The sequence below is a fragment of the Mastigoproctus giganteus genome, chromosome 1 (genome assembly GCF_048544385.1).
Source record: "Mastigoproctus giganteus isolate SK-2022 chromosome 1, ASM4854438v1, whole genome shotgun sequence".
Taxonomy (NCBI): Eukaryota; Metazoa; Arthropoda; class Arachnida; order Uropygi; family Thelyphonidae; genus Mastigoproctus; species Mastigoproctus giganteus.
In genome coordinates this window covers 89,177,731-89,196,882 of record NC_143575.1, presented here as the reverse complement: position 1 = coordinate 89,196,882, position 19,152 = coordinate 89,177,731, and the positions used below count along the sequence as shown (strand labels likewise).

The 19,152-nt window shown below is 38.3% G+C and overlaps 1 protein-coding gene across 1 annotated transcript in view; it reads left to right on the top strand.

Moving 5' to 3' along the window:
- Hmt-1 (ABC transporter ATP-binding protein/permease Hmt-1) overlaps positions 1 to 19,152 on the top strand; it is a 257,181-nt gene that overhangs the window by 219,094 nt on the left and 18,935 nt on the right. The window contains exon 19 of the mRNA XM_090380934.1: positions 7,257 to 7,351. Within this exon, the coding sequence (XP_090237060.1) occupies positions 7,257 to 7,351 (95 nt within the window). The remainder of the gene's footprint in view (positions 1 to 7,256; positions 7,352 to 19,152) is intronic.

Below are 19,152 nucleotides of genomic sequence, written 5' to 3'. Positions count from 1 at the left end.
TGAAATAAACCTCAAAATGGAAATAACTAGTAGCATTGAATGTATATAATATTTATATAATTTTTGAAATTTTGCACACTTAATTTTATAGAGGAAAATTGAACAGAATAAGAAACTGATATTTCTATTTTATGTCTAAAATATAATTTTCTGTAATTTTCAATAGAATTATATTTCTTTATTTATTTTTTTATAAATATTAAAGGTGTAAAATGCATAGTATATTTAAAAATTTAAAACTTTTTTATTAAAGCTTAGTGAAACGTCCTGTGGCTGTATTTTAACATGCATGTTATCAAGTGAAATTGATTTCTAGTGTAGTGCAAACTTTAAAAAACAATTCCTGTTATCCTCCTCTTTACTTGATCTCCAACGTTTTGCAAGTCAGAAGTTGGCATTATGATATTTAGATTTCTATGTAGATTCCTTGGTTCATTTTTCAGATAGGTAATAATTATGCGAAGAGGGCAAATTCATGAAAAATAGGTTTGATGTTGATCAAAAATATTATAATGAAGACACAAACCTTACTTCTAGCCATAATTTTTATTCATATAAAAATTAGAACTAGAAGGAAGCTTTGCAAAAAACGGTTTGGACAATATAATTGTTTCAGTTTAAGTATTATAATGGCTAAATGATTTAGGGAAGCAGATTTTTTCTATATCTGCCAAATGGGGGGGTAGAATTTATCATCACTCATACCTTTCCTGTCACAAAAAAGTGGCTATCCAATTCCACTTTGTCCGTTATCAAAATCTCCACCCTGACCACTACTTGCTAGAGCAAGTAGTAGTAGTGGCATGTGATGCAAGAAAGCAAGTGTATGAGCTTATGCAGCATCAGCCAAAAAAAAAAAAAAAATCACACCATTCCCTTCAAATGCCTGTCCAGTTCCTCCTTAAATTTATTTAACCTATCAACTTCCATAACGACAGATGGAAGTTTGTTCCAGCAATTAACCACCCGCTGGCTAAAGGCAAATTTCCACACATCTATTCTACATCTGTCCTTTCTTAATTTGAATTTATGCCCCCTTAGGTTCGTAATCTGAACAAGTGGAAGGATCCCATCAGAATTCAGCGTGCTCAACCCATTCAAGGCCTTATACACCTCAATCAGATCACCGCGCCGGTGCCTTGTCTCCAGCCACTGCAGTTTGCAGAACTTAAGCCTCTCTTGGTAAGAGGATCCCTTCATTCCCCTCACCAATCTTGTTGCCCTTCTCTGTACACGCTCAAGCAAATCGACATCCTTCCTAAAATGAGGCCTCCAGACCCGTATGCAGTACTCAAGGCGTGGCCTGACCATTGCCTTATACAGAGGGACAATCACCTCCTTTTCCCTGCTAACAAAATTCCTATATATCATTGACTAAACCCCATGACCTGCCCTGGCAGCCTGTCTGCATTGCTCAGAAAACTTCATATCTGACTGCACAATTACTCCAAGGTCTTTTTCATTTCCTACCACCTTAAGTGTAGTACCACACAGTTGATACGTTTCTCTGGGGTTACTTCTACCCATATGCAGTACTTTGCTTTTGTCAAGGTTAAACTTCAGTTGCCACTTCTTAGCCCATCTGCCCAAATTATCTAGATCCTGTTGCAGTAGCACACTGCCATTACTGTCATTAACAACTCTGCCAACCTTTGTACCATCTGCAAACTTCGACTTTAAGCCTGATATACCTTCATAAATATCATTGATAAATATACAAAACAACAGTGGACCCAACACCGAACCCTGTGGGACTCCAGTAATAACATTAGTCCACGAAGAGCAGCACCCATTGATTACCACCCTCTGTCTTCTCCCACTTAACCATCCTTTTATCCATTGTAGCAAGCAACTTACCCTTAATACCATTCTGCTCCAATTTGTACAATAGTCTTCCATGCACAACAGTGTCAGAAGCTTTCCTGAAATCCAAATTTATGATATCAAAATTATTTTTTGCATCCAGTTCCTTTGTAACCACATCATAATATCCTATCAAATTTATCAGACAAGACTTTCCCTTAACAAACCCATGCTGTGTCTGAATTATTGCTGCAGTCTTGTCTAGATGATCCTGCAATGCATCTTTAACCAGTGACTCCATTATTTTACCCGGAACAGAAGTTAAACTAACTGGTCTGTAATTACTCGTGTCACCCTTCGATCCCCCTTTGTGAATTGGGGATACATTTGCACATCTCCAGTCCGTGGGAACCTCCCCTGAGTCCAAGGATGCTCTCATAATTATGGCTGAGGGTTTGCTTAGTTGCTTTGCCGCCTCCTTTAATATAACTGGATAGATCCCATCCACCCCAGATGCTTTTCTTATGTTTAACTTCAACAATTTCTCCTCCACTTTGCTCTCAGTTATTACAAAATTATTAAGTATCCTGCTACAATTTGATAACCTTTTGCCATTTTCAAACCTTAATAATTCCTCATGTGTGAATGTAGATGCAAAATACTCATTCAGTTTGTTTGCTATCTAAGTAGGATCATCAACAGTCGAATCATCGATATCAAGTGGACCAATCAGATTCATCCCCTTCCTTTTAGAGTTTATATAAGTAAAGAAATCCTTGCTGTTTTTCTTAGCATCTTTTGCCAAGGATTTCTTGTAATCTGCCTTCGCCTGCCTAACCTCCCTTGTGACCTGATTACAGATTAGCTTATATTTGCCATAGGCTTCTGAGTCGCTTGATAATTTATATGAATCCCATGCATTTTTATTCTCTGTTACGAGTCTCATTAGTTCATTAGATAACCATTTAGGCCTAAACCTTGAACAATATTTCTTAATAGGTATGAAACTTTTAGTAGCATCCACGATTAATTCCTTGAATGCTTCCCACTTAGAATTTACTGTTGGTAACATCGTCAGTTGATCCCACTGTACAGAATTTAAAAACTTTCTGAGACCAAGTAATTCATTCCAGTGAGCAACAACATTCTTCCCTTAAGTAAACTTCTTGAGGTTCAGCTTTCTGTTCCTTCCCAAAATTTTATATTTGTGCCGCTGGTTCTCTTTTGTATCAATGAAAAATATGACTCACTTGTTCATTTTACTGATTATATTTAGGGCCTTATGTGCTTCTGTCAGATTCCACCTAAGGTGTTTAATTGCCACACTTGCAGCCTATACCTTTTGAACTGCTTCATGTGGATGTCAATTAGTGCACCCCAGCAATCTGGTTGCCCTTCTTTGAACCTGTTCCAGAAGCTCTTAGTGTGAATTCCAGACCTGAACACAGTATTCTAAATGTGGTATCACCATCTTATATAAAGGGAGAGAAACATCCTTTTTCTATTTGCAGCAGTCGCATATCATGTGTAGGACATCATGTGCTAGTGCCTGTTTACACTGCATGGAAAATTTCTTCTATGACTGAATTGTAAACTGAAATTCATTTTTTATTGAACCACTTTTAACTACACTTCCCCTAGTTTGTGTGTAAATCCTGGATTTCCTAGGTATACAACCTTATATTTAGAAGCATTAAAGTTCGGTTGCCATTTTTTAGTGATGGCAGTTTGAATATTTCAGTGATGGTTAGTTTGACTGTTTGGAATGCATTCAGCAGCTAAAGTAAAAGTAGAAGGTGGTGGGGGGTAATGTATGAGTTAATGAAATTTTTGGATATGGTGCCCCAGACTCAGTTCTTTGACATAATGTGGCCTCTAATGCTTCCTGCATACACACTATTCAGATTTCATCTAGTCACTAGGTGGTGAAGAAAAGACAGCAAGATTATACACTAGTTGATCTGGATGCCTCCCAGAGAGCTAGCAACAGATTTTCTTTGGTGGATATTTAGCAGACTTACTTAGACTTAGGTCCAACTGGGCACATTGGGCAGCAAGTGTTCTCCAGCAGGCTCGATTGGCTGAGCGACTCCTGTTTCTCACATGATAACAATGCATTCATGCGCCAAGTCTTGTTTGGCCTGCCTCTCTTTCCGCCAGATGGTATCCATTGCATTGTGGTCTTTGTGTGCCACTGGTCTGGTAGGCATAGAATATGTTCAGCAAAGTGCATCCTGCATTCTACCAGTGTCTTGCACATTGTGCAAGCTGCTTCTTAGGATCTTGTTATTGGTAATGTGGTTACAGTACCTAATGCAGAGTATTCTTCATAAGTGTTGCTGATGGAATATGTTCAGTTTATGTGCTGTTCGTGCTGTGACCTTTCATGTTTTGCTGATGTAGATCATAGCTGGCAAAGCAATAGTGCTGTAGTCGACCAAATTGGACACAGTTGATGGAACATTGTGGATGCTTTGCCAATACTGCAGTTGACATCTGCCTTGGTGTCTCCATTGCTAGACAATCGTTTCCAAGGTAGGTGAATTGGTGTACTTCCTTGACAGGCTGATGTCCGACAACAATTCATGTGTGCATTTGAGCATTGCTGACCTGTGTGGTGGAAGCGCCTCCGTAGCCAGGTGGGAAGGAGCAGCAGTGCGTAGCACACGCTTCTTGATTAGACCTGGGTTCAAGCCCATCACCACCAAATGCGGAGGATGCGGAAAGGTCAGGGAATGACCACCGCATATTCCCGGAGCAATATGGCCTTAGTTGCTGATGCTCCTAAAAACCAAATAACAATAACAACAATAACAACCTGTGTGGTGGTCTTTGTTTTTTTCACTGCTTATCCTCAGTTCAATTTTACCAGCCACTGTTTCCAAGTTGGTGGTCATGTAGCCATTTTCTCATTTCTGCTAACATTGCAATCCTGTTTGCAAAGTTCAGATCCATCGAAGTGAGACTGGACATTCTATGGGATGCCCAGATTTGTCCCAGTCAGTGCTTTCCACATGATGAATTCCACAGTCAGAAGGAACAAAAGGGACAAAAGAATGCAGCCTTGTACACCAATGTTGATATTGAAGAAGTCAGTCTTCACACTTCGATATCGAAGTGTGAAGACTGACACCAGTCCAATGCTGTTGTCAGTCTTCACACAGCAACTGGAGTTCAGGTACTTTCCAGAAAATACTGATGTAGCGCTTTTTTTACCATATATTCCCATGATACTCCACAGCGACTCTCTATGCACCCTGTTGAATGCCTTTTTGAAATCAATAAAATTGACAATGGGCATTAGAATTTCACACTGTTCAACAATATTGTGCATTGTGAAGATTTGTGCACTGCACGATTGCCTGTGGCAGAAACTGGCTTGTTCTTCTCATAGGGTTTTGTCAGCCGCAGTTTGTAGCTGTTAAAGTAAGACAATACAGAAGACCTTGCCAGGGATGAAAAGGAGCATGATGACTCTCCAGTTGTTACAATTGGTGATATTACCCTCCTTTGGTATTTTGATGCTCCTTTTTTCCACTCATCAGGAACATACTATGTTTTCCAGCACTCATTCAACAGTCTTGTTAGCTTTTGTATTATGGCGAGTCTGCGATTATGGTGAGTTTCAGTAGTTCTGCTGAGATTTTGTCTAATCCTGCAGCCTTATTGCTCTTCAACATCCATATTGCTTTGCTTGTTTCTGCAGCTGTGATCATACCCGTGTTCAGATCCATTGCATCTGGGATGGTGGCAATATTGAAGTCGAATGTTGTAGCTGTGTTCGACTGGCTCAATGTCTCCTCTAAAGTGTCTATCCAGTGTGCGTCTTGTAACTTCTCTTTACTCTGTGGTCTAAATCTTGGTGCCTGATGGCAGCTTCTGCTTGTTCTTCTCGTGGTTTTGCCTAATCTCACTGATGTTTTGCTGCTTCCATTTGTCAATCAGTTTCCAAGTTCTATCCTGTATCCAGCACTCACTTTGAGTTCCTCTTCTTCATCCAGTCGTTTCCTCTGCACTCTCGGTCACTGGTGCTTGGTAGAACCACATCCGTTCCTCTTTGACTGTAGTTGCATGTTGCAGTTGTTGAAACCAGTTGTCGACGTTGAGTTGATACTCACTGGCGGTGTCATGATATCTCAATTTCCCAACCGCATATAGGGGGAGTTGGTTCCATTTTTGTTTTCTTTTTAACCAGATACTTTTAGCAGCATTAGCATTAGTAGAGGCATGTAATGCAAGAAAGCAATCTTATACATCATCAGCCAAAAAAAAAAAAAAAAAAAATCCCCTTTCCATTTCACTGATCCATTTGTTTCAAATGATTGTCTAGTTCTCCCTTGAATTTATTTAAGCTATCAACTTCCACAACAGATGGAAGTTTGTTCCAGCAATCAGCTACCCGCTGGCTAAAGGCAAATTTCCACAATCTATTCTACAACTGTCTTTCCTCAGTTTGAATCTATGTCCCCTCAGGTTTCTAATCTGAGCAAGAGGAAGAATCCCATCAGCATTGAGCCTGCTCAATCCATTCAGGGCCTTATACACCTCAATTAGATTGCCTCGCAGGTGCCTAGTCTCCAGAAGCTGCAATTTTCAGAACTTAAGCCTTTCTTCATAAGAGCACTCCCTTTTTCCCCTCACCAGCCTTGTTGCCCTTATCTGTACTTGTTCAAGCAACTCTACATTCTTCCTAAAATGAGGCTTCCAGACCTGTACACAGTACTCAAGTACACTAGTTTGGCAGCTATCAAGGTGGCCTGACCATTGCCTTATACAAGGGGATAATCACCTCCTTACCCCTGCTTGCAAAATTCCTGTATATCATTGACATAACTGTATATCAGTGCAGACCCATGATCTGCCAGAGCAGATCATGGGGTCTGCACTGCTCAGAGATCTTCATATCTGACTGCACAATTACCCCCTGATCTCTTTCATTCTCCACTACCCTGAGTGTAACACCACCCAGTTGGTACATTTCTCTTGGGTTACTGCTACCCATATGCAGTACTTTGCATTTGTCAAAGTTAAACTTCAGTTGCCACAACTCAGCCCATCAGCCCAACTTTTAGAGATCCTGTTGCAGCAGCATACTGTCATTACTATTGTTAAAATCCCTGCCAACTTGTGATAAGAAGACAATTTTCTGTTTTTGGCATTTAAAGAAAAAAAATTCAGCTCAAATAAAAGTAAGCTCTTGCTTGTGTTGAGGTTAAATATTCTAAAAGATTTGATAGTGGAAGTGACTCTATATGATTACAGTTCACTAGATGAAAGGTTATGATATTGGAACAAAATGTGACACCTAAGAAGGAGGGTGTTTTAAATTTACTAAAAATGCTGTACCTCTTAAATTTATTCCCTTCTTTACCACCAAGTGTACTTGCTTATATCTCAATTCTGTATTTTAGCTTTAATTAGTAGAGAATTTACATGTTCTTTTTAATTCCCAGGCTACTTCATCCTTAGACACTCAGACAGAGCGTAACATACAGTCATCTTTAGCTCAGATTTGCCATAATAGAACAACTATTATTATTGCACACAGGTAAGATATTTTATAAATATATACATACAGTTTTATTTTAATTTGAATTCAAAATTAATCACTAAGTACTGGTATGTATATCTTTTTTCTATCTTCATTTTATATTAGTAGTAGTGGCAAATGATGCAAGAAAGCAAACTTATACGTTAGAAAACAGAAGCTAACATTTCTTATTTCACCTGTCCATTCCTCTGCAGAAATAAAAACAAAAGTTGGCCACCTGTTAGGTGACCTACCGCAGTTTCTGACACATTTTAGTTACCATCACCACTAGATTAAAGAAAGAATAGCATTAGCAGAGGCATATGATGCAAGAAAGCAAGCTTATACAGCATCAGCCAAAATCTCCCCCTTCCCACTTCACCCATCCATTCACTCCAAATGTTTGTCTCGTTCTGCCTTGAATTTATTTAAGATGTCTACTTCTACAACAACAAATGGACGTTTGTTCCTGCAATCAACCACCCATCGGATAAAGGCAAACTTCCGCACATCTATTCTATAACTGTCTTTCCTCAATTTGAATTTATGTCCCCTTGGTCGATTAATCTGGGCAAGAGGAAGAATCCCATCAGCATTGAGCATGCTCAAACTATTCGATGCCTTATACACTTCAATCAGATCATCTCGCAGGTGCCTAGTCTCCAGACATTGTAATTTTCAAAATCTAAGCCTTTCTTCATAAGAGCAACCCTTTGTTCCATTCACTAATCTTGTTGCCCTTCTCTGTACTCGTTCCAGCAGCTCTACATCCTTCCTAAAATGAGGCCTCCAGACCTGTATACAGTACTCAAGGTGTGGCCTGATCATTGCCTTATACATTTTGTGTATAAGGCATATACATTGCATTGCCTTAGACAATACTTTTTTAGGAACAAAAAAGCAAGTATATTGCTTATAAAAATAAAATTGGGGTAGTGGATAAAAACAATATGTTATTTCATAAGCATCAATATAATCTGAGAACTATTAAATTTATAATGAAAATAATTCTGATGTAAGAAATAATTCTGATATATTAACTTATAAATCACTGAATTCTGAAAGCCACCATTCCTTTTCTTAATGAATGTCCTAACTTTCCAGAAGGATTTCTATAATAAGTGAGAAATTATACTCATAAATTCAGTGAGTATATTTTCTGTATGTGTATGTATTCATAATCATTTGCATATTTTGAAGTTTATAAAGTTAGTAAATGAGTAATACAAATATTCGAACACAAATAATAATGAGTTACAAAATTTTAATTTAAGTTACTAGTTATTATTTTTGGTAACTTAATTTAATAATAAATTATAAAAATCTTGTAAAAGTAATGGATTTAATGTTTAGTTAGTTCAGAAGATAATGCCTGTGTCTCTTCCCTCTCCCTTAAGAAAAAGAATTCTAAATTGATTAAAAAAATTGATTAAAAAAATTCATTATTAGTGGATTAACTTGGATTTCCTGGATTTTAAATATTTTAGGTGGAGCAAGCTTTGCAATACTAAATCCCAGAAATTTCAGCAGTGTTAATTAGGGATTAAAGTGTTTTCAATATTCAGTTGATTTCAGTTTTGAAGTAGACTTAGGACAATTAGGTAGCTTTTTTATTTCAAATCATTGGATTATCTATTTTCTGTTCAATATTCAATAGAAAATGTGATTATGTATTAATCTCACTTTTAGAACTTTTTTAATGTAGTACATTCAGAAAGTTACCAGATCGCATGCTAGTATACTTAAATGGTTTACATTATGGTTGTAATATTTCTTGGGATGTTGATGTTGTCCTTGGTGCGCATGTATGCCAAGTAGGAACTGGCTTGGCACACTTCACATGTGTGGCACAGCTGATTGATTTTGAATGTCGCAGTTTGAACAGCATGCTAACTTCTGTAAACTTGGGAAAAGTGCTACGGAGACACTGCAAGCATTACACAAAATTTGCTTTGAAATGATGCTTTGAAGAAAACAGCAGTTTTATAGTGGTTTAATTAATTTAAAAATGGACAGGAAACACTGGAAGATGAACCTTGCAGTGACGATGAACCCTTTGACTTCACAAAATGACAAATTTCAAGAAAGTGAAGGAACTTGTACAAATGATAGGCAAATGACTGTTTTTGAGATTGCTCACAAAGTCAGCATGCTGTTCAAATACGTAAGTGTATGGCACAGCTCTCAGATGGTTTTTTAGAATAGTGCTTTTCAAACTATCTTTGGTGAAGGACCAGTTTCTTTTATTTCCAATCGTAAGTATTGCAGATTGATACTTTTGTAAAATACAATAAAAATGAAATGGGGGGGGGAAGTCATACAAAATACAAGCCCAAAATTTTTGATTATTAGATTTAACAGACATAAAATTACATTTCAATAAATATAATCAGAACAGACATGTTATGTCTGTTCTGATTTCGGAAAAAAAAAGAATTGCAGAAACTGTATATGTTGTTCATTGAAAGTGTGATTAATATAGAGAATCGGCATTACACTCGTAACCTTTTGTTGTTCTGCAATCATAACTAAACAAAAAGTTATGAGTGAAATAGTGATTTCTGATATTAAATGCCTATACACACGCTTTGAACAAACACCATGTATATCAATATTTAAAGTTTTTAATGTGACAAATGAGCTTGCTTCTTTCTTGTTAACTTACATAATCTAGGTTGGATTGACAACAGTGCTACTTGCAAAGGATAATGTATATCAAAACTGTTTCTATGTTTTGTTTTAATAACACTCATAGTAGAGAAACCAGTCTCACAGAGGTATGTTGACAGGAATGGAAGAAGAGATTTTAAAGCAGTTTCAGCAAGCTCAGGCATGTTCACTTATAACTTTTATCCAAAATGAGACAAGTGATGCTGTATTTTCAAAATTCTCATCAGTAACTTCCAACAATTTATCCTGTAAAGTTATTGTTAAATTTAAATTATATTTCAATGAAAGAAATGGATTCCAGATCCATGAATTTGCTTTGCATGGATCTTCTTTTGATGGAAAATAAAATTCAAAATGTTCTGTCATGTTCATAAGATGTTTGGTAATAACTTTTCACAGATGTGTAATATCAAGATCATCACCTACTTCATTGATAATTGTTGGTAAATTATGGAACATGTCATAAAAATCTGTAGAAACTCTGTTCTTCCAAGCTTCTAACTTTCACTTTTGCCCTTCAATTTTATCTGCCATTGAAAAACATGTTGTATCCTTTCCTTGCATGGAAGTATTAAGATAATTAAAAATACCAAAGATATCAGAGAAATAAGCAAGTCTGGCTGTCCAATTCACACCTTTAAAAAGTTGGGACCAAACTATACTACGAGTTTGTTCCGTAGTTCAGACATTCTCAGTGGAACTTTTCCCTTTGATAACCATCGTACCTCAGCATGCAATAACATTTGTTTATGATCAGCTTCCATATTATCACATAATAAAGAGAATAAGCTCGAATTTAACGCATTAGTCTTTATGTAATTCAAAATTTTTACTACATCACTAAGCACACTGTTTAGTTTGGCTGACATATTTTTCATAGCAAGGCTTTCTCGATGAAGGAAGCAGTTCGTTGATTTACATTGTGGCGCAAGCTCCTTAATCTGGGTAACTACTCCAGAATGTTTTCCTATCATTGCACCTGCACCATCAAAACATACTCCTATACAAAACTTAAACTCCAAGCCACATTGGTTGACAATGTAATCCTTCATGGTTTTATACAGTGTGTTTGTCGGCATTGAAGCTGAAAAAAAGAATTCTTCCTTCATATCACCATCATGTTCAAATCTCGTATATACTAAAAGAATAGTAGTGTTAGCAATATCTGTTTATTTGTCAAGTCACAATGAAAAATACTCTGTTAGCTTTATTTGTTTTATGAATTGGTCTTCCATATCATTAGCCAGTTCCTGAATACATTGAGCTATGGTGTCGAGCTACCTTCTTTGCCACAGAATCACCCAACATTTCCAAGAAAACATCTTTGATTCAGTCTTTCACTAATGTCTTGGGAATTGTATATGGTTTTTTAGTCTTAGCAACCTGAAGTGCTACTTTATAAGAAGCCTGTAAATAACACACTGTGGTTTTAGCACTTCACCATCAATTATGGCTGCAAAACCGAATTCAATATATGAGGGATCCTACTTCCATGTAAAACTTGTATGAACTCTTTTGGTCTTCATTTCTTTGGAATCACTTCCATATTTTGTTTTACTACTACTGTCGCTTTCAGAAAAAGCATGTCTTTTCTTGACAAAAAAAGTCCAGTGAACCTTGTTTTGTCATCTGTAAATTAGGGTTAAAAATAAATAATACAAGTTTTACTTCTCTAATTTAGCTAATAATGTTAAGATATAAATTACAAAACAGATTTGATTAAAAATTAAAATGATTGTAGAAATAACAAGCTATAAAATAAGAAATGCTTACATTTTCTCAGATTTTTATACATTTGGATTACAGTTGACAAACTAATCTTAAAATATCACATGTTGTAACATGGTCCTACTGCACATGATTTGTATGCAGCTCGTGCCAATGTGACTTACCACTGAGTTCGACAACACCCAAAGTGGTCTATACCCCCGTATAACGAGACCGGTCCACTGATCACGTGCTTGTATGTCATGGCAATGTCAAATTGCTATATAAGTTTCTAAATGCTTACTCTCAATTTCTGTACTTACTTATCTTGTCGCAGACTAGTAAAAAACAGTTTGCAGACTGGCTCTGGTCCACAGACCACAATTTGGGTGGCAATGGTTTAGAATGTTTAAAGACGAATGAATCACGAAAATTGATCCTGGAGCTCCAATCACTGTTATCACCTCAGAAACAACAAACATTGCTTCTGTAATAATGAGAAGATTATCATATACTAGTCTTAGCATCTCTGCCAGTAAGTACTGGCAGAGATGTTAAGCCTATCAGTAGGAAGCACACACGGTATTCTGCATGACTATTTACATAGGACACATTTTTGCATGTTTAAAATGTTTAGAATGTTTAAAGACGAATGAATCACAAAAATTGATCCTGGAGCTCCAATCACTGTTATCACCTCAGAAACAACAAACATTGCTTCTGTAATAATGAGAAGATTATCATATACTAGTCTTAGCATCTCTGCCAGTAAGTACTGGCAGAGATGTTAAGCCTATCAGTAGGAAGCACACACGGTATTCTGCATGACTATTTACATAGGACACATTTTTGCATGCTGGGTTCCAAGGCTACTCACATCTGAGCAATAGCAAGTGTGCATAGAGGTTTTCAGGAGCTCCAAGGGATGGTTACTGAAGTTGATGAGGTTCTGCACAAGGTGATCATGGCAGATGAGACATGGCTTCATTTTGACCCAGAAAGTAAGCAACAAAGCTCTGTTTGGAAGTCTGTCATTGGCAACACTGAAAAAAGCAAAGGTTGTGGTTTCTGCAGGTAAAGTTATGGTCATCTTTTTTTTTTTTTTGACATTCAAGAAATGGTTTACCAGTATGTTGTACATCATACAACTATTGTGGGACTTTAACTACAGAATTGTACTACACACTTTGTAGGATCACATTCATTGCAGACTTCCACAACTGCATGCATGCATGCAGGTGGGTGGATGCTGCATCATGTCAGTATGAGCCACATAGCTTATACTGTCATTCAGTACTTAGCCAGCATTAATGTCAAATGAGTTCCTCATCTGCCCTATGACCTGACCTAGCACGCTGTGTTTTTTTTTATTTTATTTATTTTTTTATTTCCAAATTTAAAGAAGGAGCTGCAAGGAAAATGTTTCCAGTCATCAGAAGAAGTTGTAAAGACATCGAGGGCAATTCTCAAATTAATGTCAAAAATGGCTTCCACCATGTTTTTGAAGACTGACAGAAAGGTTGGAGTAAGTGCATTTCATGAAATAGGTTTACTTTGAAAAGGACCATCAAAATATGGATAATTAAGAATGGTATGTTGTGGAGGGGGGGAAAAATTATCATTCTTTATTGAACGGCCCTCCTAGTATACAGTTATAATTAACTGAACAGCTAAGTTTAGAGAATGTATATAGAGTTTTGTTAAGTGTTCTTCAAAGTTATAATGTTGGTAATTAATCTTAGTTACTAACTTAGTAATTAACATTTCACTTATTAATCACAGAAAAAGAAAAAAAAAAACAGTTTAAGAAGAAAAAAAAGTTAATGGTTCTGAAATGTAGTGCACTGTGCACATTAACTAATCCTAACTTATTTCAGTTATTCAGGGCGGGGTGATGGGACTGGTGGGAGTCATCATGAAACAAATAAATACCTGGGCTGTGTTAGGGAAACTAAGAATAGGAATAGGTGCATGTATACTTGCATGTACACCAATGCTAGAAGTATAGTAAATAAATTTGATGAATTTGAAGTGATGGTCAAGACATCAAAGGCAGATATTGTTGGAAAACCACAGATATTAGGAATGCAGAATTGGAATTTGTGGAGTACAGAAAGGATAGACTGGATAGGAAGAGAGGAGGTATTATGAGGTTAATTAAGAAAAACATAAAATCTAAGGAAGTGCATCCAGTTGACATAGATGGATTTGCAATGTTGAGTCAGTTAGGTGTGACATAAGCACTGGTAAAGCAAAAATGGGAGTAGGAGTGTGTTATAGGCGTAATGACTCTAATGAGTACAATGAACAATTGTACAGAGAAATACACTGATGAGCCAAAGCATTATGACCAACTACCTAATATGATGTTGGTCCTCCACGTGCAGCCAAAACAGCTCGTACCCAGCGAGGCATGGACGCTACAAGATTCTAAATATGTCTTATGGTATCCAGTTCTAACACGTAACCAGCAGATCCTTTAACTCCTGTAAGGTCCGTGGCTGAGACACCGCAGATCGGAGTTGCTGTTCCAACACAAACCACAGATACTCGATGGGATTGATGTCTCATGTCTGAGGAATTTGGAGGCCAGGGCAATACCTGGAAGTCTTCCTCATGTTCCACGAGCCAGTCTCGAACAATCTGGGTGGTGTGGCATGGCGCATTATCCTGCTGACAGATGGCACTGCTAGAGGGGAAGACCATTGCCATGAAAGGGTGTACCTGGTCAGCAATGATGTTTAGGTAGGTGGTAGACGTCAGATTGCCTGGCACAGGGATGACTGAACCCAGGGTATCCCACAGAACATCGCCCAAAGCATGACACTGCCGCCACTGCCTTGTTTTCATCCCATGGTGAATCCAGGCGGCATCACTTCCTCAGGTAAATGAACACATGTACCCAGCCATCCACTTGGTATAACAGGAAATGTGATTCATCAGATGAGACGACCTTCTTCCAATCACTCAAGGTCCAGTTTCAATGCTCGCTTTCCCATTGTAGGCGCTGTCGCCGGTGAACCGTGGTTACCATGGGCACTCAGAGTGGCCTGCGGCTATGCAGCCCCATTTTCAGCAGGGTTCAGTATACTGTGTTGTGACACATTACTCTCATCACCAGCATTCCAATTACTGGCGAGTTGCACCACAGTCGCCCTTCTGTTGCTGCGTACCAACTGGGAGTGCCTTCGTTCACCTCGAGCATCGATGAGCCATGGTCGTCCAACACCTTGATGGCGGTTTGTGGGTTTTCCCTCCTTGGACCACTTTCGGTAGGTACTAACCACGGCTGACCGTGAGCACCCCACCAGCCGTGCTGTTTCGGATATGCTCTGACCCAGTCGTCTGGCCATTATAATTTGGCCTTTGTCAAACTCGCTTAAGTCTGCTGCCTTTCCTATCTGAAGAAGAAGAGTAACACTGATTAACGAGCTGAGTTTCAGGTGTTTTTTATACCATGTCTCGACCCACACACACGTGCTGTAGTTCACTTGCAGTTGCTTCAATTTGCATAACGACTCAATGTTTTGGCTCATTGGTGTAGAATGGGCCAGTAATTCAGATTGTGTTATAATGGGGGATTTTAACTTCCCATATATTGACTGGAACGTGTGGATTGGTCACTCGCACACTAGCAAGACTTGTGGATTTATTGGATGATTGTTTCTATAGCAGCATGTTTGAGTGGCAACCACAGTATGTAATACTCTTGATTTGGTTATCAGCAGTGATTATTCATGCATTAAGAATTTGCAGATAAAGTAACCACTAGGTAGGGCAGTGATCACAGTGTACTGAAGTGTGATTTACTTGAAGATATAATTACCATCTGGGGTAAAGGGAAGGGTTTTTGCTTCCGTAAAGGTGACTGCAGTGGTCTCATACAGTTTTTAAATTCTGTACAGTGGGCCAACTGATTATGTTACCAATAGCAAATTCTAAGTGGAAAGCATTCAAGGAACTAATCATGGAAGCTACTAGGCTTTTCATATCGATTAAGAAATATTATATAGGGTGATTCACTACCAGTGCGACAAACTTGCAGGAGGTGTAGGGGGCACAAAGACGAATCGGAATCACGTAGCATTGCAGGGTCTGAAATGCCTTCGTCATGCGGTAGAGGACGTTGAACGAGAGGTCGCCTGAACAGCGATCCCGCTGGAAGTCAGCATTTGCAAACCATTCCTGTTGAAGAAACCAAGTAGCAAAAGTCCTCCGGAGTGGATAATCCGCATGCTCCAATGATTGGATGCATTGCAGATGGTATGAACTCATTTGGTTTGTTGACAGTATCCTCCATATAGTGGATTGGGAAATACCCAATCGTTGGCCTATCGCTCGCGTACTCGTACTTGGATTGCCTTCTGTAAGACGTAGGACATTTTCCTCATTCTCTGGCGTCCTCGTCATTCGCTCTCGATTCATGTTACCTCTCGTGAAACAATCAGTCTCACGTAACCTGTGCGAAAATCGTATAATGAGGAGCATGCCTGTGCGAGAAACGTTCCTGGTATAAGCGCAGAGCAGTGTGCCCATTACAGTCCGCAGCTCCATACGCGAGGTGCATGTCGGCCAGTTCAACGTTTGAATACTCGTCCATCCTACTGCCTCGGGAACCGGTTTGCAAATGCTGACTTCCAGCGGGATCGCTGTTCACGTGACCTCCCGTTCAATGTCCTCTACCGTATGACGAAGGCATTTCGGACCCTGCAATGCTATGTGATTCCGATTCGTCTTTGTGGCCCCTACACCTCCTGCAAGTTTGTTGCACTGGTAGTGAATCACCCTATATAAGGTTTAGGCATAAGTGGATGTCAGATGAACTAATGAGACTTGCGGCAGAGAAGAAAAATGCATAGGATGCATATAAATTATCAGTTGACACAGAAGCCTATGGCAGATATAAGCTTGTCAGTAATCAAGTCACAAAGGACATTAGGCAAGTGAAGGTGGATTATGAGAAATCTTTGGCAAAGGATGCTAAGAAAAACAGCAGGGACTTCTTTACTTATATATAAACTCTAGAAGGAAGGGAATGAATTAAATTGGTCCACTTGATATCGAAGGTTCGACTGTTGATGATCCTGCTTAGATAGCTGATAATCTGAATGAGTATTTTACATCTACATTCACACGAGGAGTTATTAAGGGAGGAAAATGCTGGAAGTTTATCAAACTGTTACAGTGCTTAATGATTTTGTAATAACTTAGAGCAAAGTGGAGAAGAAATTGTTGAAGTTACACATAGGAAAGGCACTTGGGGTGGATGGGATCTATCTAGTTATATTAAAAGAGGTGGCAAAGTAAGCAAACCCTTAGCCATAATTATGAGAGCATCCTTGAACTCAGAGAAGTCCCCACGGACTGGAGATGTGCAAATGTATCCCAAATTCACAAAGGCATATTGCAAAAATATCTAAGGCATATTGCAAAAAAATTATGCAGGTCTTAAAGTCTCGAAACTTTATTAGACAGTTGGATAGACAACTTGAGTAGTTGAGACCGCTAATTTTCGTAATGTCGGACAAATGCTAATAATTTATTGTAATTTTTCCTTGTAGTGGATCTGCATTCTCATTATGGATTTAAATAAACTTTGCGGATTTTTTCCAAAAAGGATAGTATAGGCTATTTTTGAAATATTAAATTTTAGAAAAGTTATATTTTAAGGCAGAAGAATTCTCTTACCTGGGATTTTCTTCAGGAATGGCTGCATCCGGTTGAGATGTAAATCGAAAGGTGTTGAAATAGCATATATCTAGTAGGGGGTTGGAGGGAAAAAGCAAGCTTTTGTCCTAAATCCTTGCATGGGGAGTAATTATAAGTATAAAGGGAGATGATGTCCTGAAGCCTGATGGGGGCTTTTGGTTAATACCATCTTCAAAGGAAGGTGAATACGTGTCGTAGGCAGTCTATTATAGCCCAGGCACATTCCATTGACATATTTCAAAAGTGTGGTGTGGGTGGGGGTGTTGAGTAGTTGAAAGGAGGAGAAGTAGGATAGAATAAAAATTTTCCCGACCCACTGTTATTACACTTATAGTTTAGGAATTTGGAAATTGTAGATATAGGACAGCTTACAGGTTTTTGTGGGGAAAAAAAGGGGGGGGGGAGAAAGGAGGAAAGGGAAAAAAAGGTTTCACTCGAAATCCGGGTGCATGACTACCTGTCCCCATTAGTAGAAGTCCTGGATTGGGGTGGGGGGGGGTATGTTCTGTTGTTACAGTTGAACTTATAGATTTGTTTTAGGTCCCATTCTTCAGAGATTATTATTGGTCTATGTATGTTTGTATGTTGATCTCATTGCTAGTATCTCACTGGTTTCTAACAAATTTTGTGCCTTGTTTGTCAGTTATTATCGTGTTTTAAAAGGAAGGGTAATGTTCTGTGTCTAAGCGGTGAGCTACCAATTTGGAACTATTATTTTTTTCTGTTTGGTCTATTTTTTCTTTGTTATTTGCCCCTACTTTAAACTTCTTTTATGTTTTTGGATTCTTGTATGTAGTGATGTTCTCGTGCTGTCTATGTATATGCAATCGCAATCTGGTGTGCAAGGAATTGCATAAACCACATTTGTTTGTTGTTTGAAATCTATTTTTTTTTTTTTGTTGTTAGCCGAGCTTTTTAGGTATGTCCTTAGTTTCTTGGAGCTGCCAAAGGCTAGGTTTACTCCAGAATCTTGGAAGATTTTTTCCACCGGTTGTTGGTAAAAAAAAGTAAAAAGTAAAGTGCAGCCATTATCAACCCACTGCAGGATGGAAGCCTCCTCAACAATTCATGCTGAGGGAAATGGACCATAATCTGCCACGCTGGTCCAGTGCGGGTTGGCAGATCGACCGTATTCAGCAGTCAGGGGCTTGAACCCCAGTCTACTCCAAGAGCGTGTGCTACTGCACTCCTGCTCCTGCCCACTCAGCTACGGAGGCCTGGTTGTTGGTACATTTTGATATACGGGAGCCCTATCCATTGTTTTTTTAGCACTTCTCGTTTTGGTTTTTCTTTACTGTTTTTTTTTCGGCTGTATTTAAGGTGCCATTTATGAGCCATTTTGGGTGACCATGGTTGGAAAATCTGTCCTTAAGTGTTTTGATTTCCTGTTTTCATTTATCCTCTGTAGAAGAATACCTGAAAGCATTGTCAAACAGGGCTATTAAGATTGATTTTTTGTGAGAGAGGGGGCCATAGCTGTCAAAAAACTTTTTTGTGGTATATTTTAGTATTGATTTTGGTGGCATCTCTTGTTAATGATAAATTTAAGAAGTTGATCCTGTTGTTTTATTCATTTTCAATTGTGAATTGTAGCTGATCATCTACATTATTGAACTCATGGAAAATGGTATTTATGGTGTCTGGTTTGCCTATAAGCAGACAATCATCTATGTATCTTCTGTAAAATTTAAGGGACGGGGAATAGTACTTGGAAATGATGTGGTTTTCTATTT